Below are 26,991 nucleotides of genomic sequence, written 5' to 3'. Positions count from 1 at the left end.
CGTTTAGAAAGGAACTTTAAATGGCTTAAATTACGAAAAGGGGCTTTAACCGCAGTGTCTCATATTCCTAGAACATAAAAATGTAGCTATAGGCTATAGATATACATACACATTGATATGATCAATAAGCAAATATCTGCGGATAAATATGGCAGTGGTTATTGAAAACAGTAAGAAATACAAATAGCGTAGTAAATGAAGTCCTCCTGCATTTATCATTTTTGAGACCGCGCGCACACCGGCTCCCTGTGCTCATGTGTGAAACAGCGTGACGTCAAACAGCAGTGAAGCAACCAAAACGCTCCTCGTCCAGTGTGCCTTTCACCCGAGAACTGACAGCAAAGCTCAATGCAAATGTGCTTATAAGGTAAAAATTAGAGCTCAAATTGATATATTATTCGTCTAAAATATTTAGAAAAAAGAAAAAGTTAAAACTGTTTGTTGTCTATTATTTTGAGTTTCAGTGCATGTCTTATGTGGGCTTTATTATTTTTTTATTATTTTTTTTTCACTTGAATGTTTGACATATTGTTAAACACATTTTGCTATGTTTTAACATTGTTCTTTGACATTTTCTTGCTCTGCTGCAGGATCTTTCTCGCTCGCTCCCTTGCAACTAACTGGATTTTTTTGTTTGTTTGTTTGTTTGTTTTAAAAATGGGACTATTTGACGCCCTAAGAGATTTTAGTTTATTGACGTGGCTAAGAGAAGAAAGACAGTCTCGGAGGCTCATTCTGTTGATCGTTTTTATAGCTTTGCTGTTGGACAACATGCTTTTGACAGTGGTCGGTAAGTGCTGCTGTTGCTCACACCTGTTACATGTGCATGCACATATGATGCTGAGTTGGCTACACATCCTTCATATCAACCTCTTTATATAAACACTGCTTATACAAAATATAATGCATTTTTATGACAGCATATGCTATCACTATTCAGCCTTTTGCAAAAAAAATAAAATAAATAATAATAATATATATATTTGTATTCATAAATATTAATAATATTCTTGGATCATGCAATTTAATCGACTTTCTGTGTAATGCTGAAATTGATATGAAACATTCAAACGTCTTTTTAACTAGAGTATACCAATGTAAATAACTAATCTTTTTTTCTTCTTCTAAATTGCAGAGCTCCAGCTAACAATTTTAGGTTCTCAGAACGACAGTATAAAAAATATAACCTAAAAAATACATTAAAATAACCAATAGAACGTTCTGTGTAGGTTATTTTAGCTTGTCACAACAAAAACCTCCCTGCAATGTTCCTATAAAGTTAGTTTATCGTTATAAAAAATAGAACCTTAATAAACCGTTAGAGAACTTTCTGTTTGGGTTCTTTTTAGGTTATCACACAAAACCTCCCTTTTGTTTATGTCACAAAAATAAAACCTAAAAATAACCAAAAGAGAACGTTCTGTGTAGGTTCTTTTTAGGTTGTCACACAAAAACCTCCCTGCAATGTTCTGGGATGGTTAGTTTTTGATTATACAAATATAACCCTAAAATAACCATTAGAGAATGTTCTGTATATGTTATTTTTAAGTTGTCACACAAACCTCCCTGCAATGTTCTGGGAACGTTAGTTTATAGTCATAAAAATAGCACCTTAATATAACCATTAGAGAACGTTCTGTGTAGGTTCTTTTTAGGTTATCACAAAAAAACCTCCCTGCAATGTTCTGGGAATGTCAGTTTTTGGTAATAAAAATAAAACCTACAAATAACCATTAGAGAACATTCTGTATAGGTTTTTTAGGTTGTCTCACAAAAATCTCCCTGCAGTTTTCTGGGAACGTTTATAGATACAAAAAATAGAACCTAAAAAGAACATTCCTAGAATGTTAGGAATTGGTTCCCAAAATAAAAAAAACAGGAACCAAATGCCAAATGCTTTCTTTGTGCTGGGGAAGAGGAGAAATACACCAACTGCTAATGCTCAGAAATTAATAATTTAATTACCGTATAATTTAAGCATAAAAACATTAAATTCCTACTTAAAATAGGGTGGGTCTTTTAAAATAAATTCAATTGACATAGGAAAGAATGGTTCTTTCTGGATTTGTCTCTCTTTCAGGCCATCAGAAAATAGCTATAGCTATTAATAGAGTTATATTTGTATAGATTTGTTTATTAATTCTTTATTTTTAAATATTTCTTTAAATAGCTGTTCAGTAGCCTACTATTTATAACAAAAGGTTTGGTTGCCTTTTCGAGGCTAACAAGAAAACCTTAATTCTCAAGAAAAAGAATGTGTCTATTGAGGTGAAAGTGTTTTAAAATACACTTTTACAAGATTGTTTTAATCTCCGTGCAAGCTTTCAATTGTTGGCTGCTCCAGTAGCTGCAGTTTATCTGAATTAAGGCATCATGTCCTCGAGCGCTGCCAGTGCTCCGTCTGCGCGCTCTGTCATTCAATGTGACACTAATGCGCATGCTAAACCACAGCTTTTAGCTTTGTGTTTGTTCTCACGTCTGCGAGTCAAGAAACGGGCAAAGCAATTACGCTGGAATAACACACGGCGTGTGTGGATACAGATGGCATTAGACGAAAACTGGACCTGTCGCTGTTGGCACAAGTGCTGCTTCTGGATGAAGCAAGTGTTATCTCACACTGTGTCCCCGTGGGTTAATTACAGTACAAACGCTAATGTCAAACACATCTAAAAGCCCCAAATGTTCACTTGAAAAGGTCACATGGTGTCTTAAACAGCTAGATAAATATCTGTATTTCTTTTTTGTCACATTGTTCCAACTGGGATTGGACTTGTTACAGATTGTTTTTAGCTGATGGTTTTTAGCTTCTAGCTAATTCTAAATAAAAGTTTGATTAGCTACTTTACCTCATGTTTGTGTGTTAGTGCAAAGATTAAGTAGGCCTATAAATGAAACCGTGTATAAACAAACATACATGTTATGGTTTTTATAACTTCACATACTAACTCTCTCGCTTCTCTATGAAAGTGCCTATTATTCCCAGCTACCTGTACTCAGTGGACGACGAGGCATCCCAGGCAGCCCAAAATCATTCCATCTCCTCTCTTTCCCCATCCGGCACCTTTCAGAGTATTGTGTCTTTGTATGATAACTCTACACGTCTGACTGGCCTCAGTCCCCAGATGAGCATGGCTGGCTCGTTGACCCCGGCCTCTCCTTCTGCAACCCCCCCTCAAAACCATTCTGATTGTCCCAAAGCAGACAAGCAGCTTCTGAATGAGAACGTGAAAGTGGGTCTGTTGTTTGCCTCAAAAGCAACAGTACAGCTCATCACTAACCCCTTCATTGGACCCCTCACTAACAGGTGGGTTATGACAAATATCAACCTCATACTTCTAAAACAGGTTTATTTAAGTCTATCCCTAAATTTAACACCCAGTTCAAATATTTTTATGCATGAAGTTAGCAACTGGCCTTGAAGTCTGAACACTCTCTATAGACTGGTGCCTTTCAGAGTAAAGACATGTTATACACACTGTCTTTCCCCCTACATAGGCCGTATTACCCTGTCTCGCTCTTTCATAGTGTATTGTCATTTCCCAAAGGATATATTTTGTGGTGCATCAAAAGTGAGTTGAGGACACTGATGAATTGTTATGCACTCATTGCAATAGTCCATTATGTCTTAGGATAAGATGAAGCAGAAATAGCACCTTAAAGTAACAATTTTCTGGTTACCACTTTTTACCAATCTACTATAGTCTTATAGAATGAACGTCACTACAGTGTAACTAAATTTTTGCAAACTGACTTTTACATGCCATATTCTACATTTCGACACAGTTTCCTGGTGAAATGAACACTAGAGACGCTACAACAACTGTGCTTTTTATTCACTTTCATGCAAATCATGAGTTTAACGGCTGATTATGACTTGATAAACACTTATTTTTCACTCTATTACTCACACCCCTGCTCTGTTATGGTATTGTAACACTTTTACTCTAATGCATAATTTGAAAAACAATATATATTTAATGCTTGTATTACAGACACACCTACATTTACACACTTATTAGCTTCCGCAGTAGTTCACCTCATAGACATTTGGACTATAGACTCTGAAGTACACGATTTGAGACCAGTCAAGCAGGTCTCGGTCAAGGAGATATGTTTTACTCATTAAAATCATCATCTAATATTCACCTTAAAAACCTTGTATGATTACGGCACCCTTTCACTCACTATTGTTGCCCCCCGCAGGACACTTCACTGGGAAACTGCTAAACACATAACCCTAGCCCAACCCTAACCCAAACGTGTGATAAGGCACATAATTTCATTTGGCAAATAATGTGACCACAGTCCAGGCTGCTTTCTACAGTGTACAGTTATTTTGTAGATAGTTTCTCCACACATTTAAAAGGCATTAAAATATAGGATCAAAATATTAACACACGTAAAAATAAATAAATAATCAAAATATAGCATAGGAAAAATAAAGATAAAAACACACTAAGTAAAGCAAATGCCCCCAGCTAGTTGCATAGTCGTTATTGGGTCGTTATATCAGAAATATATAAAAAGTGCAATTTACACAAAGTAATTAACGATACTTGAATGCACCTCGTCGATGATTAACATGTTTTCAATCAAAATCATTTTGATATTTTTTCTGGGGTTCAAAGTCAAAAATGGCATGTGATGTAACTGTCCAGAGACAGTAAAATTTGTTTTTTAAATCTCATTAACAGCTGAAATTCTTAAAGAAAAAAAGGAAATGTTGGCATGAGTTGTGAAGAATATTCTTCTAAAATAAGCCGTCAAACATTGTCAGTTTGAAAATATGTTTAATATTTGAAAAACTCTTGTCTATCAAATTAAAGTCATGTTGAGCAACCAACATGCAGGTTGCCATTTTGTTGTTTATGTCAACAATAAAACAGAAGACCCCCTTTAAGCCGTCATGCCAGTGTGTGTGAAGTTTTTAAAAAATATCCAATATTTTGACATTTTGGTGAAAAAGTGTCACGACTGGGGTGGAAGCAGGACAAGACAGACGAGAGGTGCGGATCCAAACATGGTTTTATTAAATGATAATAGGAGAAACACAAAACACTGGCACACAAACAAACGGTCCACGATGGGAAAATGAAATCAACACACGAACACGAAACATCCACGAACGATCAAACATGGGCACAAGAGCAGGCATAAAACACTAGAAACATGGAACATCACATATAACGATCGACAAAGACTGAACAAAGAACCAGGTTTAAATACAGGAGGGAACAAACAAGGGAATGAGGGACACCTGGATGAAACAATCAGGGAAAGCTAACCAATCAGGGGAACACCAATGAAACAAAGAAACTACAGAGGACTACAAAAACCAAACAGGAAACAGGAACTAAACTAAACTTCAAAATGACAGTACAAAAACAAAAGACAACAGTGAACATGACAGCATAAAAGAAACTACAAAAGACTACAAAAACCAAAACAGGAACTAAACTAAACTTCAAAATAACAGTACAAAAACAAAAGACAACAGTGAACATGGCAAAAAGATCCTTTTGTTCAGGTCACGTGGTGTAACCCTGAGAAAGCTTTTAAAAATATATGTTTCACCTAGAAAAATGTGCATGAAGTTATTTTGAATTAATGATTAAGTTGTGTACGGAAAGTATTTTTATACATTTAACTTGATGGTTACACCACATGACATTTTTAAAGTAGTTAAATCAATTATTTGTAGAAACTGCTATTATGTTTTTGAAAAATTTCTGAAACCAAATTGGACATATTACATTTCTATGAACTTGACGTATGTTTTAACTAGATTTTTTAATGATTTTATGATTTTCATCACCTCGAACAACCTTATTTGTAAACTATGCACATTATTACTGAATGAAAAGAAGGATTCCTTGGTCATATTATGTAAACTAATAAGAAACAACACACTTTCAGCTCTGAATATACTGTAGCAATTCTCTCAAAAGGAGTATGACATTGGCTCTATGGCACCACATGGCAGGACTTTGTATGTGTGTTTGTAGTGAGTGTAAATGGACTGTAAGTAAGGTGAATATTGCCCTGCAATTTTCCTTTGTCTGTTGAAAGCGATCAGCAGTAGTGTGATCACTCATGCATGTGCGGCTCACTCTGCCACCACGACTGCCGACATGTTCTGCTTTGGCCAGTCCAGTGTGATTCAACAACAGTAACGATATTTAATTGTGTGGTTACTATGATTTTACTTCAAAATACCAGGGTGATACCATGTAGTAAAACTATGTTACATTTTTGTAAGGGAAGGTTAGGTTTAGGGGTAGGGGTTGGTGTAGGGTGTCCGTGGGACATTTAATAAACACACTGTAGTGATGCCCTGTACTGTATGTTAGTATTTAATTAGAGGTGCAAATACCATCTAACACTATTTACACATAGTGCAAATGTCCTCTGCCTTATTAATATGGTATTGTAATTGTCACAGTGAAATAACATCTGTTTGTAAGACATGGCATTACTGTAATTTCAACAACATCTTATAAACTTCCTCACTTGAAGCTCAATGTTTGTTGGAAAAATGTTGGTGTCAAAGTTTAGATTTTATATGAGAAGAGACATGCCTGATTAGATTATTTTCTGTGATTGCAGAATTGGCTATCAGATCCCAATGTTTGCCGGTTTCTGCATCATGTTTGCTTCTACCATCAGTGAGTACATCACATATAATTTCTAATGTTTGCTTAACATTAAGTTCATTTATATGTGTTTTTAGGCTGTGCTTCATAACATGGTAACACCAAGTCAAATATATTACTTAAAGGCATTGTCCATACAAAAATGAAAATTATGTCATAATTTACTTACCCTAATATTTTTCCAAACCCATATGACATTTTTTATGCGTTATCTGTCACCATTCACTTTCACTGCATCATTTTTCAATGCATTGAATGGTAACAGAGACAAACATTTTACATAATATCTTTTTAAACCAACCATGTATGAAAGAAAGAAAGCCCAATTGGTTGGGAAAGCATGAGGGTGAGTAAATAATGACAGGACTTTCATTTTTGGTTGCAATGTTCCTTTAATATGACTAAATCAATGTGAATGCATTAGTATACAAAATATATTTCTCAGGGTCAGAACAAGTTGAAATAGCACCTTAAGGTAACTTTTTATAGTATGTAAAGGGTGTAGATGCTGCCAAAACATGCAAATGTTATTGAATTTTGTGCAATGATTTTATAAAATGATTACTATAGTTACACGTATTGCCATATTCCTATGATAAATACATCTGCTTTTCCTCTTTCTCCTGTCTGTGTTTTACTCTTCGTGTGAAGTGTTTGCGTTTTCATCGAGCTATACGTTGCTGTTTTTGGCCAGATCTCTACAGGGTGTTGGCTCGTCCTGTTCTTCTGTGGCAGGTAATAAACCTTGTGCAATGTACAAAATTACAACTCAACAAATGCTTTCAAAAGCTGTGATGTAATGCTTTATAGTTCTGTTTGAAATGCCTTTATTAAATGCACAATTTGTAAACCTGAGTGATCTAAAATGCATTTGACTTTGATCCTCTGAACTCAGCATCCACACTGTGCATGTTAATGAGGTTCAGGTGCCTGTGCAAAATAGGCCCCGATCCTAGGCTGTACACAAAAGTGACTCTTGGAACTCCTGATCAGTGTATTCATTGTGCCGATCTTGATGAATTGACTTTCCATTTATTGCTAGGATTTAAGTTTATATCATTTTATTAATAAATGATGGGATATTTTGCCCTCTGTGGCTGATCTCTGAGCTTTACCCTATGTAACTTACTATTTCTCTTTGTCGTTATGCAGGTATGGGGATGCTGGCGAGCGTTTACACAGATGATGAAGAAAGAGGAAATGCTATAGGGATTGCCCTGGGAGGACTAGCAATGGGAGTTTTGGGTGTGTATTGTTTTGGGATTACAAGAAATGTTTTGAAATGTTTCATCATACTTAGGTTAAGGGATTTGAACAAGCCCCAAAACCTAAATATTAAACTTATGTATTTAATTAATTCTACACTGTTTGTGCTACTGGCTTCAATGATACAATACCTCAGACTGTGTGACTTGTTGAAGAAAGGTGTGCTATTACATTTCTTTGAGATCAGACTTTAAAAGTTTTGCCTGGCAGACAATAAAATGGCCAAAGAATTCCTATAGACTCAAATTGAAGAAGGTACCTGATGTGATCCAACCCTCCAGAACACCCTAGAAACCACCTAGCAATGTCCTAGCAACCACCCACAACACTCTTAACATTGTGGTGGTGGGGTAAACCTGGGTAGCTCAGTGAGTAAAGATGCTGACTACCACACATGGAGTTCCCGTGTTTGAATCCCAGTGCGAGCTGAGTGAATCCAGCCAGGTCTCCTAAGCAACCAAATTGGCCCGGTTGCTAGGGAGGGTATTGTCACATGGGATAATCTCCACGTTGTCGCCATAATGTGGTTCGCTCTCGGTGGGGCGCGTGGTGAGTTGTGCGTGGATGCTGCGGTGGATGGCGTGAAGCAACCATACTCGCTATGTCTCCGCAGTAACGCACTCAAAAAGCCACGTGATAAGATGTGCGGGTTGAAGGTCTCAGACGCGGAGGCAACTGAGATTCGTCATCCACCTTGCTACCACAAGGACTTAGACTGCATTGGGAATTGGGCATTCCAAATTTGGGAGAAAAAAGGGGGAAAAAAAAAAACTGTGGTGTTGAGTTTTGAACGCATTGCATTTTCTTCCAAAAATCTAAAGTCTAGTCTGATCTAAAGTATCTAATTTGGTCTATAGTATCTAGTTTGCAGAAGTACATTGAAATCTTGAGCATCCTTACTCTGATACGCTTTGGAATACAGCTAGGTTAGGGGGTTATGCATTAAGTGCTTTGGAGTTTAAGACGAGGAGTTAACTTTAAGTGCCCTGTTTAAAGCAGAGGAACAGTGGTCAGAGAAAGTGCCCTTGAGTGTGGGGCTGAACCTGGCTCTTCCCGTAAATGGTGTCATGCTTAACCACTGAGTCATCCTCCCCATGTTGCTCAAGCAGAATGGGTTTAGTGCAGGAGCATTCAATTACATTTCCAAGAGGTCCGGTTTTGACATTTCCATCCCACCAAAGGTCCGGACAAAAATAACTTTATCACAACGTCTTAATAACGTATAATTTCGTAGCCATTCTGACTAATGACAATGTGTAAGAAATTATAATTCTTTTGGAATAGTTATTATACATTTCCAAGTTGGAAGCAACAGTAGCCTACTTTGTAAAATAAGAAAAAAGTGTAAATCAAGAGTCAAAAAGTCTCTTAATAACTGGACAAGAATGAGGACATTGTGGTCCAAAGACAATGGACTATGGGACTATGGGGGAACTTCTACCATTTATATATATAGCCTATATATATACAGTATAGGAAAGATACTGTGTGGAGGTTCAGGGGTAACCTATCTTCGCCCCGGAGTGCTTGCAGTGTACACAGCTCTGTTATTTTGTTGCGCTGCTAACCTAAAGTGTAGGAACGGTGAGACGGGGCAACCATTGTCATGATGTCTTGCGGTCTGAATGGAACCAATCTGGGACCGCGGCCCGCTAATTGGTCCGCTGGTTTAGTGTATTATTTTATCGATTATAGCAAGTCAAGCAAAACTCTCTCAATTGTGTTTCATCCACTGATCCATGAGCCAGCATACAGGACCTACATTCTTCTACTGTGTTTGCAGTCTCCAAAAAAACTACATAAGTAACTTTGATACTGTCACATTACCTAACCGAAAAACAGCTTGATTAGAAATAAAGCTGAAGTTACACTGTTATTTTAAACAATCAAACTCACAGACTGATTTTTGATTATGTTAACAATATGGATACAATAAATGTTTAATCAACATTATTTTAAACATTAAGGTTAAAATATTTAACAGGTTAAGTAGGCCAATTTGCATATATTTAATTTGTTTATGGCCTGTATTTATTCAAAGCATATTGGTGATGTTTGCAAATGTCAGTGGGCCATACATTTTGACTAAGCACTTATGTATGTGTGTGTGTTTGTGTGATGCAGTTGGCCCTCCATTTGGCAGTGTCATGTATGAGTTTGTTGATAAGACAGCTCCTTTCCTTATCCTGGCAGTGCTTGCTGTGCTTGATGGAGGTGAGTGAATCAAAATCTTTTTTGTTGTTGTTTTTTTAATAAATTCAAATTATATGTTATTTTCACACAATGCTGACATAAATTCACCATTGTGGAAAAAAAGACTTATTTAAATTGAATTTCAGATGCTGAACAATGCTTTGCTTTTTATCTGATGTGTTTTTGTCATTTTTTATGAGCAGCTCTGCAGTTGTTTGTGCTTCAGCCTTCGAAGGTTGAACCAGAAGTAAGTACATCACCCTCGTTTCTAGTCTGATTTAACCTGAGCAGACTGTTTTACCGAACACTCCCATTTGGGGGTTAGAACTGATGTTTAGCATTGGGTAAACACTCAGCTAAAGGTCATCCTCTGCATTAGTAAGGATTTTTGTGAGCATTGAATTAGGCTGTGAAGGTGTACCTGTATTTAGGCCTAAATACTTGTGTTTTATGACACCAAATGGGTAACACTTTACAATAATGTTCCATTTGTTGACATTAGTAAACTATATTACTTGACATGAACTTACAATGAACAATACTTTTACAACATTTATTAATCTTAGTTAATGTTCATTTCAACATATAATTTTTTTTTTTTAATCTAATAGTTTTTTTTAATCAAAAGTTGTATTTGTTAACATTTGTTAATGCACTGTGAACTAACAATTGTATTTTTATTAACCAAGATTAACAAAGATTAATAAATGATGTAACAATATATTGTTAATTGTATATTTATGATTCTTAACTCATTAACTGTTAACGAATGGAAACTTATTGTAAAGTTTTTCCCACAAATGTTATTTACAATCATATTTGCAATTTAAAAAACTGAGTCTCCATAAGGTTTTTTGGTTATGAGTGGAAAGGTTCAAGCATTGTTCTGACGGTATGCCAACATGTTGTTTGGCTAACCTCCTGATAGTCTCAGCCTCAGATGGCAAGCACATGGACAGGCCACAATCCGCTTGCTGACCACTTAATACATATTGCACACAAAAATGACAAGCACTGGCTTAAATTGTAAATTCCAATTGGATTGGCTGGCTTTTTTCAACATCTTGGAGAAGAGCACAAAGGTGTTTTTGGAGTCTTGTGGAAGCTACTTTGAAACTGTAGCTTTCCAAGCTACAAGATAATAATAAAAGTAGTAAGCTTTTAAAAAAGTAGTTAGCTACACTACAAGTTTACTAACATAAAGTATCTAACTACTATACATTTTAAGCTATGTAAATAAGAAAGCAGTTTAAATATATAACAATCAGATAAACAGTATGTATGGGTAACAATCACCTTATAGTTATACATTTAATTGTGGTGAACATTAAACAGTCAGGTTGACGACATTAAACTGAACATATACATACTACATATAAGCTTTAAAAAATAGGAAAACATTACTATTTTGTGTGGTAATTTGCTGATAAACAGCAGCAATAAACGGTATATTTTGCTTCTTGAAAAGTCTCTTTAATGCTGCACAGGGGCTCATGTGAATAATTGAATAATTTATGTGAACTAGTTAATTTACATGAATCGTCCGAATGAACCAACTCACTAAATTTAATCCAAGTTGCCAAGGCTAAATACAATTGAATAGTTTATTTTAACCGATTCATTTACACTCACTAAACACTTTTTTAGGAACACCTATACACCTACTTATTCATGTGATTATCAGCCAATCATGTTGCAGCAGTGCAGTGCATGAAATCATGAAGTTGCAGGTCAGGAGATTAAGTTAATGTTCAAATCAACCATCAGAATGAGGAAAAAATGTGATCTTAGTGGTTTCGACCATGGCATGATTGCTGGTGCCAGATGGGCTGGTTTGAGTATTTCTGTAACTGCTGATCTCCTGGGAGTTTCAGTCTCTAGAATTTACTGAGAATGGTGCCAAAAACTATCCAAATGAAATGAGCGGCAGTTCTGCGGACAGAAAGAACCTGCCCGATTGCCTGCGCTGTGACCTTCATGGCTCTGAGAGCGAGGTCGGTGGCAGTTCCTGCAGCACGTTGGGGTCAGGACTACCCAGGTGCAGTTCTTTTAGTGCCTTGGCTTGGTGAACCTGCAGGAGAGCCATGGCATGCAGGGCGGAGGCGGCCTGTCCAGTGGTGCTGTTGGCTTTTGAAGACAGTGACAACTTCATCCTACAGGCCTTGGAGTCCCGCCTGATGGCGGCGTTCTCGGGGCACAGGTGGCAACCACTTGGTCCACCTGGGGGACCTCCGTGTACCCGTGGGCCACCCCACCGTCAAGGGTAGTGAGAGCGGACAAGTGAGGAGGCAGGTGAAAGGTGCCCTCCACAACCTCGTCAGCTCGTCATGCACTTCTGGGAAGAAAGGTACCGGGGGTGGGCATGGCTGGGAGCACGCCCTGAGCAATCCCCGAGGTACCAATCGTCAAGCCGTGAAGGCTGAGGGGAGGACAGAGGGTTCCAGTGCAAGCCCATGCTCACGGCAGCCCAGGCAAGCGTGTCGGCCATCTGTGCATCAGCCTCAGACTGGGCGGGCTGACCTGAAGTTGGCAGCCCAGTTGAGTTTTCTGCGTCAGACGCCTGAAAGCTCTCCGATGCAGCGGCAACGTCATCATCCAACTCCAGGGGCTCAAGGGAGAACGCGGGTTGGCCGTGAGGCGAGCAGAGCTGCACTAACCTGGAAGCAAGTGAGCGTGTCGGGTGTGCGAGTAGTTTGTGGGGACATACCTGGCGAAACCGATCCCGCTGCCATCCCCAAATCGCCTCCATCGGCAGCCGGGTCGTCCTCAATCCCGTGGGAAGGAGGAGCGAATTTCACCTTGAGAAATGAAAGCCACGACCGCAATGCTGCCATGGTCATATTCTCACAGTGAGTACATGAACCATCCACAAACGCTGCCTCAGTGTGATCGCTACCCAGGCACACGAGGTAGCGTCTATGACCGTCAGTTTTGGAGAGATATCGACCGCATCCAGGAACTACACCAGAGACGTCCTGAAAAGGACGTTCAATGCCTGCTGTGTATTGCTCTTTTGTGAGTGAAAATAAATTATTTTAGAGGGGAAAACTCTCTTTTAGAAGTATGCAGCAAACAGCAATGCTCTGCTTACAGAGGTGAGTGGAACAGTAGTGAGATTCAGCTTGCAGCTGCACAACCGCTCGGCTCCGAAGAAAAAAATCTGACTGAAAGACTCAAACCCGCTTCCCTTTATACCCGTATGTCCGGAGGTGGGACATGCAAATTCTGTCTGCCAATTTCTCATTGGCCTTTTCTCAAGTTCCGAGGTATGCGAGGCCCTCAAGAAAGATCCCTTGTGTCACTACATGCGACACAACGTTGAGTGAGTGACAGAAGGGGAACTGCTGATATAAAAATGCACAAAACTCACATAGAGTGAAAATATGAGCAGTTAATCTGTAGAATAACCAAACCATCATATCTGCAAACATGCCTGCTCTCTAAGAGGTACAGTATGTGTTTATTCTTTAGATTTGTTTACACACATATATATATATATATATAGAGAGAGAGAGAGAGAGAGAGAGAGAGAGAGAGAGAGAGAGAGAGTGAGAGAGAGAGAGAGGTGTTGTGTTCATAGGCCCTATTTAAAATATGTAATTTTATTTATACATAATTATATATTTCTGGTGTTACCTTATTTATCCTGATGTTTCATTTTTAAATTTTGCACACATTCTGGACAGCTTTTTGTTTTCATTGATTTTGTTGCTTTAAATAAACATTTACGCATAGTTTAATGGGTAGTTGATATGAAATTTCAAGCATTCTCAGCAGTGTCCTATACAACTAAAACAATCTAAAACTATTTTAGACATTATTTTCTTATTTTGTGTTACTTTAATGGGTAACACTTATTTGTTAACATTAACTAACAATGAACAATACTTAACAATCTTGGTTAATGTTAATTTCTACATATACTAGTCCATTTTTAACATTAAAAATCGTAAAAGTTAACATTAGCTAATACAATATGAACTAACATGAACAAACAATAAAAAGTTGTATTCTTATAAATTGACATTAGCCAAGATAAATAAATGTTGGAAAATTGTATTATACATAGTTAATGATACCTAATGCAAACATTACTGTAAAATGTTACCCAGTAATTATCATAATTGCCATTTCCATGACCTCATATTTATTGAGACGTTTATTTATACTTCTAGAAAAAAAGTTGAAAGACAATCAAATCAGGCGATTAAATGGTGACTTGTCACAGCACCTAAAATTCACATATTCCCTTATGCATGCATGTACATTTTAATCTACCATATTCATGTTGGGAAAAAAAGCTACTTGGCATGTTATTTGTCATCTTCTGAGCTATACAGTATAGTGCTTCTTTTTTTAGTGCTTTCAATTAAAAAAAAATCTGCTCATCCCGTTTGCAGTGGTTCTATGGATGATTTAAAATTATGACAATTTTCACTCCGGGGGGCCCATTTTCATGAACCCGTGGGCCAGCCCTGAGCTAGAGTTTTTCTCTGCTTTTTCAATGCTTGTTTTTGTAAGTGTTGAGGTTTATAGCCTTCATAGCTAAATCTATCTTTACTGTGCTACACATTGCATTGCATTTTTGACTGATGTTCCTCTCGTGGGCAAAAACTGGGAAAGGCTTTATTGAGATTAGTTTGATGCAGCCAGTAATGGAGTTTGGTCTTGTTTTTAGTGATAGGTATTTGGAATGATTTATCTAGTCTTATCAGTAGCATGGATTACTACTATGGTTTGCCTGGATGTGTCACAATGTGTGTGTGTGGGACTGAAAAAAGTGTGTTATATGCATTGAATATAAAAAGTATGTTTTAATGGAAGCAGGTTTAAGAGGAATAGTGTATATGTGTGCCTTGGTTTGCATCACAGTAAGGAGAAATGTATGGCTGATCTAGTCACAGCGTGTCTGACTTTGATCAATGGGGGTGATGGGTATCAGTTACTTCGGAGACCACAGGGCCTCCAACAGACAGTGCGTATAGTGTGGCTACTGTAGCTTTACATTTTTGTTATCTTTAATGAGAAAAGAATGAAATAATTTAACCCAATTTTTCCACTGTACAGTAATAAAAAGCATTTTAATAGGAAGCAAAAGGGGATGGTTATGATATACAGTCGTAGAACTGTGAGTTAGTAATGTGTCAGAATACAGTAATGATAAGGGTTTTGAATTTCAATAAGTTAGGCATTTCATTGTGCAGAAATATGAGAGATGTGAAACTAGCACAGCTATGTAGGAAATTAGTTGCCAGAATGCCACGACTGGCCAATCAGAATCAAATATTCCAGTGAGACATGTTAAAATATGAAGTATTATAAAGAAAAGCTCTGACATGATTAATTATGTGATCTGAAATCAGGTCTGAGCGATGTTGCTTAAAAGGTCAGTTTCTTCTGTCATCATAAAACAGTGCTGGCCAGAAGATGATAAAACTGTTATTTAAAATCAATAATCAATCAAATCAATAATACCTGGACATCAAATAGTAGTTAAGCTCTGCTAGAAGCCCCATGAGTGTCAATACCCAACAGGATTATTGGCAAGCAAAGCAGTAAGTGACAAAATCTAATTGTTGCGGTCATGTTATTCAATGAGATAATTCCCAGCTTTAAGGCAGCCACAGAGCCACAGTGTTTACCCTTTTCAAAGGAATCAGTGTATGAATGGCTTACTTATAGTTGTCTCTGTATATTAAGCTGGTATCGGAGAAAATATTACAAACATCACCTTTAAGTAAAAAAATATATATTTCTGAGATAGCAAGTATAAAATAAAATAAAAAAGTTCTCTGTCTCTTCCCCCATTCTCAAAAACTGCTATTATACTAGCAATGCTACAATTCCCATATCAATATGGATAGTTAACACTAGTACTTGAGTTAACACTCGTCGCACTAAATCCTCTGTGATCTTCTGTTCACGTATGGCTTAGAGATGTCATAAAGGGAACAGAACGTGTGTGGGGCATTATATTCAGTATATCGTTTCCTTCAGATTTCCCTGCGACTCTCAAGCATCCCATCTCCATGGGAACCGCTTAGGTTTCCAGAATAGCTGCATGTCAGGCACATGCACCCCAACACACAACCCTTTAAAAAGCATCTGCCTGACCTGAGGCTGCTATTGATATTTATGAGATGGAATGGAACACAAGTTCTGTGCACTGGGAAGCACAATGTTTATCCAATCTATAATTATTGTGTTCAGGGCGGGGTCAGAAATAAACGGGAGTTTGGGGCAACTAAAGTGACAAAATAACCCTGAAATTCAATATGTGGGGCAAAAAATGCTCCCATTGTGAGTTATTCTGTGTTTTATTTGTAACACCTTATATATTTCTTAATTTTCTTTTCCAGGCCTTGGTATACAAATTGTTGCGTAAAGAAAAACATAATTATTCAGAAAGAGAATTTATGTTAATACATTGATTAAAATTAAGTATTTGGTATTATTTTTGGTGAAAGTTTACAATAAGGTTCCATTCGTTATCATTAACAATGAACAATATATTTTTTTATAGCATTTATTAATCTTTGTTAATGTTAATAAACGTTATTAAAAATACAATTTTTCATTGTTTGTTCATGTCAGCTCATCTTATTAACTAATGGTAACAAATGGAAACTTATTGCCAGTGTTACACATTTGTTTTAAATGATTAGAAAACATACTCAACTAAAAATGCCCTTGAATATTGCCCCTTAATGAAATTTTTTTTTATCTGTAATATTATAAAAACGTTTTTTTTTTCTCTATTTTAAATATCTTGATATATTCATTTTTCACAGAGCCAGAAAGGGACTTCACTAATGACTCTCATGAAAGATCCATACATCCTCATTGCAGCAGGTCAGACCAGTAACCACACAAAAAACATTCATTCTAAAGGATTTTGTGAAATGTGAACTTAAAGGTGCACTCTATAATTTTTGGGTAATGTTGCACTTGCTGATATTGCAGTGGTTCTGGACACCTTACACAATAGTTTTCAGTTACTGATAACATTGAAGAAAATAGATATTTTGTAAGCGAAAGTTTCCAATAATAAGGAAGTTACCAAGATAAAGTAAATAGAAGGTCATCTCATCATGTCGACCCCATGACATGACCTACTCCTCATAAAATAAAGCAGCTTTTATTTGGCTACTGTCTTTATATATCATGTGAAAGCACATCATTATAAACATAATTTTCAAAAGCACTATTCTGTTTCTATTCAACTAGAATTGACAGAACAATTAATGAGTGCACCTTTAAGTATCTAAGAATGTATTCTGATCTGTGTGTTTTGATAATATGAGTGAAGTGGTCAAGAAACACAGCTGTGTTTGCCTCAGAATGTCCTCCTCTCCAATAAGAGTGGCTTGAGAGCAGAAGCAGGATGATGCTGTTTATTATATCTGTAAAGGAAAAGAAAAAGCATGATGGCTTGGCAAGGCCTCCCCTGTGTTGTGGACAGAAAGAAACGATTCTTCAGAAGTTGAATCCACTTTCCCTCCCTCGTTTTCTTTTTCAGGTTCCATTTGTTTTGCTAACATGGCCATTGCAATGCTGGAGCCAGCTCTGCCCATCTGGATGATGGAGACAATGTGCCCCAGAAAATGGCAGCTAGGTTGGAGACTATCCTTATTTCTTTTCTTTTTTTCCCTTCACATATTTCCTATTGCAATTCCTGTCATTTCAAAGTAATTGTCACTCTGTTACAAGATGGGTCACAAATTAAGATGGATTATAGATGTGGATACTTCCCACTTTGAGAGAGAGCGAGAGAGAGAGAGATAAATAAATAGTTAGTAAAACATAATGTATCTCTCATTAGCAGGAAAATAAGATGTAAATGCAAATACATGTAAGTATTTAAGTAAATTAAAATTGGTCAAGTGGTATTTCGTGGCTTTCAGTTCATGTCTTTTAGCTTTGAAGCCATTTAAGAGCTTGTGTACTTCTGAAAGTTGACAGAATTAACTTTAAGCAGATATACACATTTAAATTTACAGTCTTCCTTTTCTGGGATAAAAAGGGGATCTGTGGCATAAACAAATGACTATTGGCTATTTAAAAAAAGGAATGAGCCCTTTGATAAGTCCAGCCCAAATTTCTACTTCAATATGAAATAAATTAAATGCACTCTTCAAGCGATTTCATTGGGTCTTTGAAGGAATATTCCAGGTTTAATACAAGTTAAGCTCAATCGAAAGCATTTGTGTCATAATGCTGATTACCACAAAAAGAAATTTAGACTTGTCTCTCCTTTTCTTATAAAAATAAAAAATCGAGTTTACAGTGAGTCACAATGGAAGTGAATGGGGATCATTTTTAGAGGGTTTAAAGGCAGAATTGTGCAGCTTATAATTTTATAAAAGCACTTACATTAATTCTTGTGTATTTTCTAGATGTAAAGTTGTTTAAATTGTCGTTTTTTGTGGTGGATTACCAAATTACCGGCATACAGGATTTACGCGTTATGCCGTCATGGTAATGAAGTTGTAAAATTGGATATAAATTTACACAGAAAAGGTTAGTAAGTGATTTTATCACATTAAAATCATGCTAACATGCATATTGTTCATCCCTTGTGGCTATACTTTTGAAACAGTGAGTATTTTAATGTTTGAGGATTGGCCCCATTCACTTCCATTGTAAGCGCATCTTCTTGCTATTAACATTTTAGCTACAAATACGGTCTTTGAACCCATAATATTCCTTTAAGGGAAAGAAATCTTCGGTGATCCAGTTACTCTTTAGAAAACTCTCCAGCTTTGTTAGTAAAGGTTTATCTGCCAGTCATTTTCTACAAATTCCAGTTGGTTAACCATTTAAAATGGCTATTGTGCGAATTCATGAAGTTAAGAGAGCACAGCAGATGTCATATTCTCCATATAGAGCAGTTATTCTCATTTGAACTGAACTGTTTGTGTCTTCTGGGTTTCTTCAAGGTTTTCCTGCTGTTTTGTAAGCTTAGATAATAAAGAGAGAGAGATGAAAGGTAGAACAAGAGCCAGGGAAAGGAGTGAGAGCCGGCAAGGGAGTGTCTACAGTCTGGCAGGATATTGAGGTGTCATAGGCAGGCAAAGGAAAAGCAAGCGAGCTAATGAAAGAAGAGAAGGAGTGAGGGAATGAGAAAAGCCGTTTCATAACAGCGTCTGCGAGACGAACAGCAGCTTTGAGATCAAACTGATAATGTGTCTTCTTATCTGAGCCCTCCTCTTTCTCTCCTCTTCCCTTTTAGGGGTTGCATTCGTGCCAGCCAGTGTCTCATATCTTATAGGGACCAACATCTTTGCCATTCTGGCTCACAAAATGGGGAGGTAGGAGAGGGAAATTAATGTGTTTTTTCCCCCCTCTTTCTTGTTTCTTATCTTCCTTCGCTCTGCTATCGACTTCCTCTGCTTTGGAACAGCTCTAAATGAGTTTCTGTTGCCAGGTTTTGTATTTGTTTTCCTTTTTTAAAATTACAGATCAAGTTTTGATGCTGATTGTTGGTTTTGTTTGTTTACTGTTTACATACAAGCACCTATAAGAGTCACATGCTCGTTTACCATTATCAGAATTTTTAATTTTTCACTTCACACATGATATTCTCTTAAAAATGCCTAGAGATGTTTTTAGGAAATGACAAGAATGTCTGGCAACATTAGAATTTTCATTGGAAAACTCAACAGAGGCCTGCAGATTTTCATCTTTACATTTCATGGACTTCATGCATCTCTATCTGGACTGGTTCTATTGCTGTGTCTGTTACTGAATGTTTAGTCCTTAAAGGGATGGTTAAAATTCTCTCATCATTTACTCACCCTCATGTTGCTCCAATTTGCTTCCTTTCTTCTGTGGAACATGAAAGGAGATGTTTGGAAAAAGTTTAGACTCTGTGACTATCAGTGTTGTATGTAATTGGATTAAAAGTAATTCGCTACTGTAATCGAATAACTATTAGGCATAAAAAGTAGTGTAACACATTACATGTTAAATGCTAGTAATCAGATTACAGTTAATGACTTTCAATGAAAGTAATTCATTTTCAGCACATTACTTGGGTTACAAATATTACAAAATATATAATTTAAATATATTCTCCCTTTCTGTGTAGATGGCTGTGCTCACTTATAGGGATGCTGCTGGTTGGGTTCAGCATTCTTTGTGTAAGTTTCAGATGAAATCATTCCAAAACTGCCATTCTCTTTGAATTAACAAAACATTGGTTCAGCACTCTTTTCAACTAAATGGATTTTTAGCACCAAGTGAATAAAGGCCTAAGACTAAAATGTACTGTAGGTGGTTTTACCCTCTAATATGGCAAAGAACCTACTGGAGGATGCAAACACATTGTAGCTTACATAAGAAACCTAAAATGTTTTGTTCCCCTTAGCTGTGTTGAGGGCTGGAAAAACGAATTATTGTAAAAACAAAGCTGTATTCACCCTGGACATTTCCCACTAAGCAGGAAGACAGTCTGTTAGTTTTTCAGATTAGACTCAAAACCACTTTAGAAGAGAATCCGGTACACACTTTAAGTTTTGCAGATGGAAAAAACATCAGTGTAAAAATAAGAGAATAACCCATGTGCTGTAAAAACTTGTTCTGATGTTCAACAGAATATTTGCCAGTATTTGGTGTTTTGGTGTTTTTTATATAATAATAATATGCAGCAGCTCTTCTCATTGTCATTCAGGTACCTCTTGCAAAAGATATATACGGACTCATTGTGCCAAACTTTGGAGTTGGATTTGCAATTGGTAAGTCTGACCTCAACACAAAATATAGCTATTTTCACTTTATTTCTTAATTTCTTTAAATCTTATTATACCATGTTAATTTACCCTAATTATTACTATATAGCATATCTAAAATACCATATTTAAGAAATGTTTTGTCAATCTTTTGTGGTCTGTAGGTATGGTGGACTCTTCGATGATGCCGATTATGGGCTATCTAGTAGATCTGAGACACGTATCTGTGTACGGTAGTGTGTATGCCATCGCTGATGTTGCCTTCTGCATGGGCTTTGCATTAGGTAAGAAATAAAATGGAGAAATACAATTATGGGCCCTATTTTAAGAGTGCTAGCGCTAAGTGCATCGCTATGCCGTAAGTTATGCATGAAAAGTCAGCGGGCATGGTCAAGAAATTTTGGTATTTTCGTGCAAGCATGCGCTATGTCTAGGCGCAAGTGAAGAGTTTGGTCGAAATTGTGTGTGCAAAGCGCTACTGGGCTGGGTCAAGTGAATTTCATTCTGAGGTTTTTCTCCAGTTATTGCACCATCTGCATTGTTTTATATAGTCCATTTCCTGTCAAGCACCAGTGATATAAGCAAAGACAGTACATTCATAAGAAGTTGGTAGTGTAAATGGACCGTATGCAATGAATTAGAAGAATAGAAATATGGACATTATTTTTTGCATTAACGGCATCCTTGTTGAATGTCATGCATATTTCTATGACAGTGACACGCTCGCTTTATACGCATGGAAAATGTGTTTCTCGTCAGTATTTCAATAAAAGCTCCATTAAAGTATAGAGAACGTAAGTATTATTAATAATTTTCATCTTCTGACACACATATCATGGCTAGGATTAACAGTGATTATATCAGAACTTAATTTCTTCCAGTTGATTTAGTCTTTGAAAAATTACATTTTCTATTGAAACTTGAAAAAATGAAACTAATAATATTTCTTTATTCATATTACACTTCAAACGAAACGGATCAAAATAACAACGTGGTGAAAAAAATCGAACCAAATCAAACAATTTTACTCTATCGAACTTCTTCCACTCTATGACAACAGGTGGAAAAATACCAATACAAATTAGATCATTAAAACTGTTAATATTTATATAATAATAATAATAATAATTGCAGAATAAACAATGAACTAAAGATAGTTTACCACAAATCTCATAAATATTTGTTTCATAAAATGGCTTTAGGGAGGGAACATAATTTTATATTCCACCATATTTTCGGGGTTTTGACATGAACTTTATTACTAACTGCTGGTGGAATCTCCAAATTGGAAATGCAGGAACTGAGTTTAGACATTGTGCTCAAAAAGGACATGCTTTTGAAATATCTTAGCATGGTACCTTTTTCTCAGGAAAATAGCAAATTGCGGTTTGCGGCACTTCATTTACATACAATACACCCTCAGATTGCACGCATACACCCACATATAGTGAAAATACTCCCACCCACGCCCAGTTGTGCTTTGCGCTGGCATGAAAACTGCTCTTAGAATTAATTGGAATTAATATAATAAAATTGGATAAATATAATAAATATGAATGGGTTTAGTGAATTAACAAAGAGGCTCATTGAACCTGTTTCTGTCATCTAGGACCATCAGCAGGTGGAGCGATCGCTCGGAGCTTCGGCTTCCCTTGGCTCATGACCATCATTGGTGTGGTGGACATCCTGTTTGCTCCTCTCTGTTTCTTCCTGAGAAATCCTCCCGCCAATGAGGAAAAGATGGTTAGACCCCACCATATCATCTACCAAACAATTCAACATTCCTGCTGTGGCATCACAGCAGACACATTACTCTCACATACAGTACATACATTTTGTTGGATGGCATGTTGAAGCTGATATGCACATGCACCTTAACACATGGGGGTTTAAGAATAGTTTTAGTTTTCAATAAGAATGAAAACACTATATAGCATTTATTAATAGATTCTGGTTTATACAGTGTGACTCCGTGAGGAGAAACTGCTTTAATGTGAGTTAAAGCTGATAATAGCAAACCATTCATTATAAACAATTTCTCATATAAATACCAGCTCAAGTATGAATGGACTTTCAATAGCACAGACTTTTTTTTAAATATTTTATGTGTTTTACTTGTGATTTCTGCAATTTTGTTGACAATACAACAGGATGTTTCATGACTAATTTCCTTATTCTATTAACTATTATTATTATTATTAGTATTACAATAATAATCATATGTTCAGTCTCAACCTGGCATTCACATGCTTTCCATTTGATTTCATCTCTAACTTCAAACCACTGACATGATAAAATGTGACTGAAATAGGAAATTATGTTACATAATAGATAGAAATAAAAACTGCGCAGGATGCCCTTAAGACAAGATCAAAGAGTGATGCTGATCGAAACAGACTTGTGCGTTTGCCCTCAAATGCTGCGTGATCAAAGCCAAGCATCACAGGCTTTCTATCTCAAGAGTACTAACATGCACACAAACACTTACTGTGCACACTCTTCAATCAATCATATTGAAATAAACCTGTCTCTCACTATGTTCCTTATCAACATGTCTTTCTCAGGCCATTTTGATGGACTCTAACTGCTCGATGAGGACACGTTCCTACTCCACTCAGGGCTCCAGCTACCAAATGGGTGACGATCTGGATCCAGAGAGCCCTGAATAGGCCACATCACTGTCCTCGGCCATGTATGTCATCCGGAGTATCTATTTTGTTGTATGAAAGAGCAAAGCGACAGACTTTAAAGAAAACCATAATGCTGATTTGTGAGAATGTCCCATATCTGTCCCACGCTGTCCTGTGGTCGTGATGGTTCAACCGAAGCGAACCAAAGTTGTTCTTGTTGCTGTTTGTTCTCATTGTTAGAGAGGTGAAATATATAACCAACAGCCTTATCAGTATGGATAACACTTGCATGCGATTTAGCAGAAGTGTTCGAGAGAGGATAAAGGGAAAACATACACATTTATCCAGTATAACAATGTTCATATTTTCTAATCAAAAGTCACTTCTAGGTGCACAGGTCAGAAAAAGGGCAGTTGATAAGATAAACAATGGAGGATTCAGATATTAATTGGTTTCATTCAATATGACTCAGTGGACAGATATGTATTGGATATTTATTGTATGTCTGTGGTGGTAGGAAAAAGTGTGGTCTTCATATACATATCTATTGGTCCTGTTGAAGTCTTTACATAGGCGTAAATGTCAGTTAAGGTGCATTTGAGTTAGATGGATCACAACTCACCTTGAAATGGGCCTTAAAATGTTTTCATCTATATCACAATCAGGTGTGAATTAACAGAGTTAATTGTTATATGGACATTTAAGGCAAATTACTTACAAGATATTTACACAAATTATTTGATTGCATTGATGCTTGTGTTTCAATTTTGAGCAGACAAACTGAGATGTTGATTTTGTTATCTTGCACTGGCGTGCAGGACCTAAGCTTAACACATTCAAAAATATAGGCTACGTGTTTTTTTGTTTTGTTGTTGTTGTTTTTTGTGAAAATGCAAAAGGTGTGACAGCATTAGATAATCAAGCAGAGTGTCACCTGTCAACAAGTCCTACTGTCTTTGGAAATCTGTTCTATATGTGTGACTTGTGTGGTGTGAACTGAACATAATGTACTGTACTATTAACAATGAGCCACACCTACATTTTGATTATACATGGTGACATAACATTCACTTTTGTTAAATGAAGTAAATTATTACTGTAAAGTATTCAGATTTCTTAGGTACTTTAGATTATATTTTGCTTTTAAAGTGTATATAGTATATATATATATTTTAGTAAGTCATTTGAATGTGCTGGAATGCTAATATCTTTATTTGTAAAGGATGCCTCAATATTGTGCTTTCCCAATGTCATTTTCATTTATATTTTTTCTGTTATTTTGCTTCTAGCAAATGTGTTATCGATGATTGTTTGGCTGTAAAATGAATCATGGACTTTAAGGAATATTCCAGGTTCAATACAAGTTAAGATCAATCAACAGCATTTGTGGCATAATGTTGATTACCACAAAAATAATTTTGACTCGACCCTCCTTTTCTTAAAAAATAAATAAAAAAGCAAAAATCAAGGTTACAGTGAGACACTTACAAAGGAAGTGAATTGGGCCATTTTTTTGGAGGGTTTAAAGGCAGAAATTAGAATTGTATAAACTATAAGCTTACATTAATTCTTCTGTGAAAATCTGTGTATTGTTTGAGCTGTAAATTGTTGGTTTAGGGCAGGGTTTCCGTTGTCCGGTAATTACCGGACATTGGCCGGTAAAAAAAAATTAAATGTCCGACAAAATTAAATCTCTCCGGTCAAATTGTCCGATTAAAATTGCCTAATAATCCCGTCCCCCTAACACAATCTGAATTTGAGAATAAGCCTAAAATGTATAAAGCAAAAATACACCGATCTCTTGCTATGTTATAAAGGAACAGGCTCTATCGTTTGAAAGTTATGAAACAACATGACATGCTGCATTTCAAATAAAGTGCACGCCTAAAACGGCTGCAATATAGACCTAAACAACGAACAATTGAGTGAGACGTTTCAAATATGGCCAGGCCCAGGCAGACTAGCTTTAAAAGCTTTTTTCAGAGGCCAGACGATGGTGAATCAGGAACATCTCATTATAGATAGATCAGTGCTTCTAATCCGCGCATTCGTGCAGTTTTTTTTTCTCTATCATCAAAACTGAATAGCCTATGTTCATCAGTGCATGGTTACAGTCTATATCAAGCAGGGACACGTTTGTGTGCATTTTATTTTGTGATTTCACCGGAATTAATAGAGAGTCTCCGCAACGGCGATTGAAACGCGCGTCCTAGTGAAGATTGCGCAACTCGCGCAGCGCGTCGTCCATGCAACTGATAGCAGCGGACACGAGCGCTCGCTTGATTTCAAAAACAACAGATTATAGCGCTAGATCTCTTATTTAATAACGGACTAAATGAATGATCTGCTAGTTACCTGGAGATGTTTTATTTATTTGTATTAGGTACATCCGTGCCTCAATGTTTCAAAAAGTGAATGTGTGTGAAACCACAGTAAAAAACAATTGGCGTTGATTGACGCCAATCGGACGTTCATGTTTTTTTTTTTCGTCTATTTGAAATTTAAGCTAATAATAATATGTTGCATTCTATACGGCCTGATTATGTCATTTTTTAAGTTACATAGACTGCCTCCAGTTTTCCTCAACTTGACTAATTAAGAGGCGATATATTTGACCGGCATATCATCAAAATGTCCGTAAAACGAAACCGGCACCATTTTTTTCTAGCGGAAACTCTGGTTTAGGGTTTACAGAGTAATGTCACCATGGCAACGAAGTTACTTACAACACAGAAAGGTTTAGAAAGGGATTTTATTACACTAAGATCATGTAACACAAAATTTGTTAATGTCTTGTGGCTTTACCTTTGAAAATGTGAGTATTTTAACATTTACAGATTGGCCCGCATTCACTTCCATTCTAAGTGCCTCACTGGAACACAGATTTTTGAACTTTTTACCTCCTGAGACCCTAGCATTTTCCATTTCCCCTTTTGATTTGTAACTATTAGCACCTAATAAACAAGCAAAAAAAAAAAAAAATCTAGAACAAACAGTTTTCCTAAAAATGTATGTCCTCATAGGTGGACAGCAAGACTACGTTGTGAAATTTTAAATAACACTAAGCTATAGACAGTCCGATTTTTTTTTTTCATCAAATTGTTTGCTTTCAGGAGTGTGGGTTATTCATGTTTTTGAGACCTTAAAGACATCAAAGCTGATTTTCTGTAAAGCTGAATAAATAATTCTTATCCAAAGTAATGTCCACCATCATCCAATCACTGCCAACCATGTTAAAATAAAATTATACATTGTACATTCTGAATCTATGTACTGATTATCATTGTCTGCCAAACACGTTTAGTGGTCCAAACATCATCTGCAGCCTGAAACTGAGCTTTTGACTGCATTTTAGGACTGAATGCACATAAGTTATAGGATTCTCCCTAGCTCCCTATTTAGTGAATGACTTAACTCCAGTGTGCTGTCTGTCGTCACTGGTCTCAGAACAGTTTTAAATGCACATTATTTTGAGCTTAACTCCTTATATAGCTTCTAAAAGCAAAAAGGTTCAGCTTT

The 26,991-nt window shown here is 36.6% G+C and overlaps 1 protein-coding gene across 1 annotated transcript; it reads left to right on the top strand.

Moving 5' to 3' along the window:
• Positions 1-299: 299 nt before the first annotated feature.
• On the top strand, positions 300-26,454 carry LOC127657093 (synaptic vesicular amine transporter-like). The gene is made up of 16 exons (XM_052145741.1): positions 300-367; positions 591-790; positions 2,968-3,304; positions 6,607-6,665; positions 7,305-7,388; positions 7,806-7,898; positions 10,044-10,133; positions 10,316-10,359; positions 16,904-16,964; positions 17,632-17,727; positions 19,345-19,423; positions 20,203-20,254; positions 20,785-20,848; positions 21,007-21,126; positions 22,452-22,585; positions 23,407-26,454. The coding sequence occupies exons 2-16, from the start codon at positions 658-660 to the stop codon at positions 23,509-23,511; spliced, it is 1,551 nt and encodes a 516-aa protein (XP_052001701.1). The 5' UTR covers positions 300-367; positions 591-657; the 3' UTR covers positions 23,512-26,454.
• The last annotated feature ends 537 nt before the right edge of the window (positions 26,455-26,991 follow it).

Source organism: Xyrauchen texanus, chromosome 16 (genome assembly GCF_025860055.1).
Source record: "Xyrauchen texanus isolate HMW12.3.18 chromosome 16, RBS_HiC_50CHRs, whole genome shotgun sequence".
NCBI lineage: Eukaryota > Metazoa > Chordata > Actinopteri > Cypriniformes > Catostomidae > Xyrauchen > Xyrauchen texanus.
Note: the sequence above shows the minus strand (reverse complement) of the source record. Positions and strands in the feature narration are given on the sequence as shown.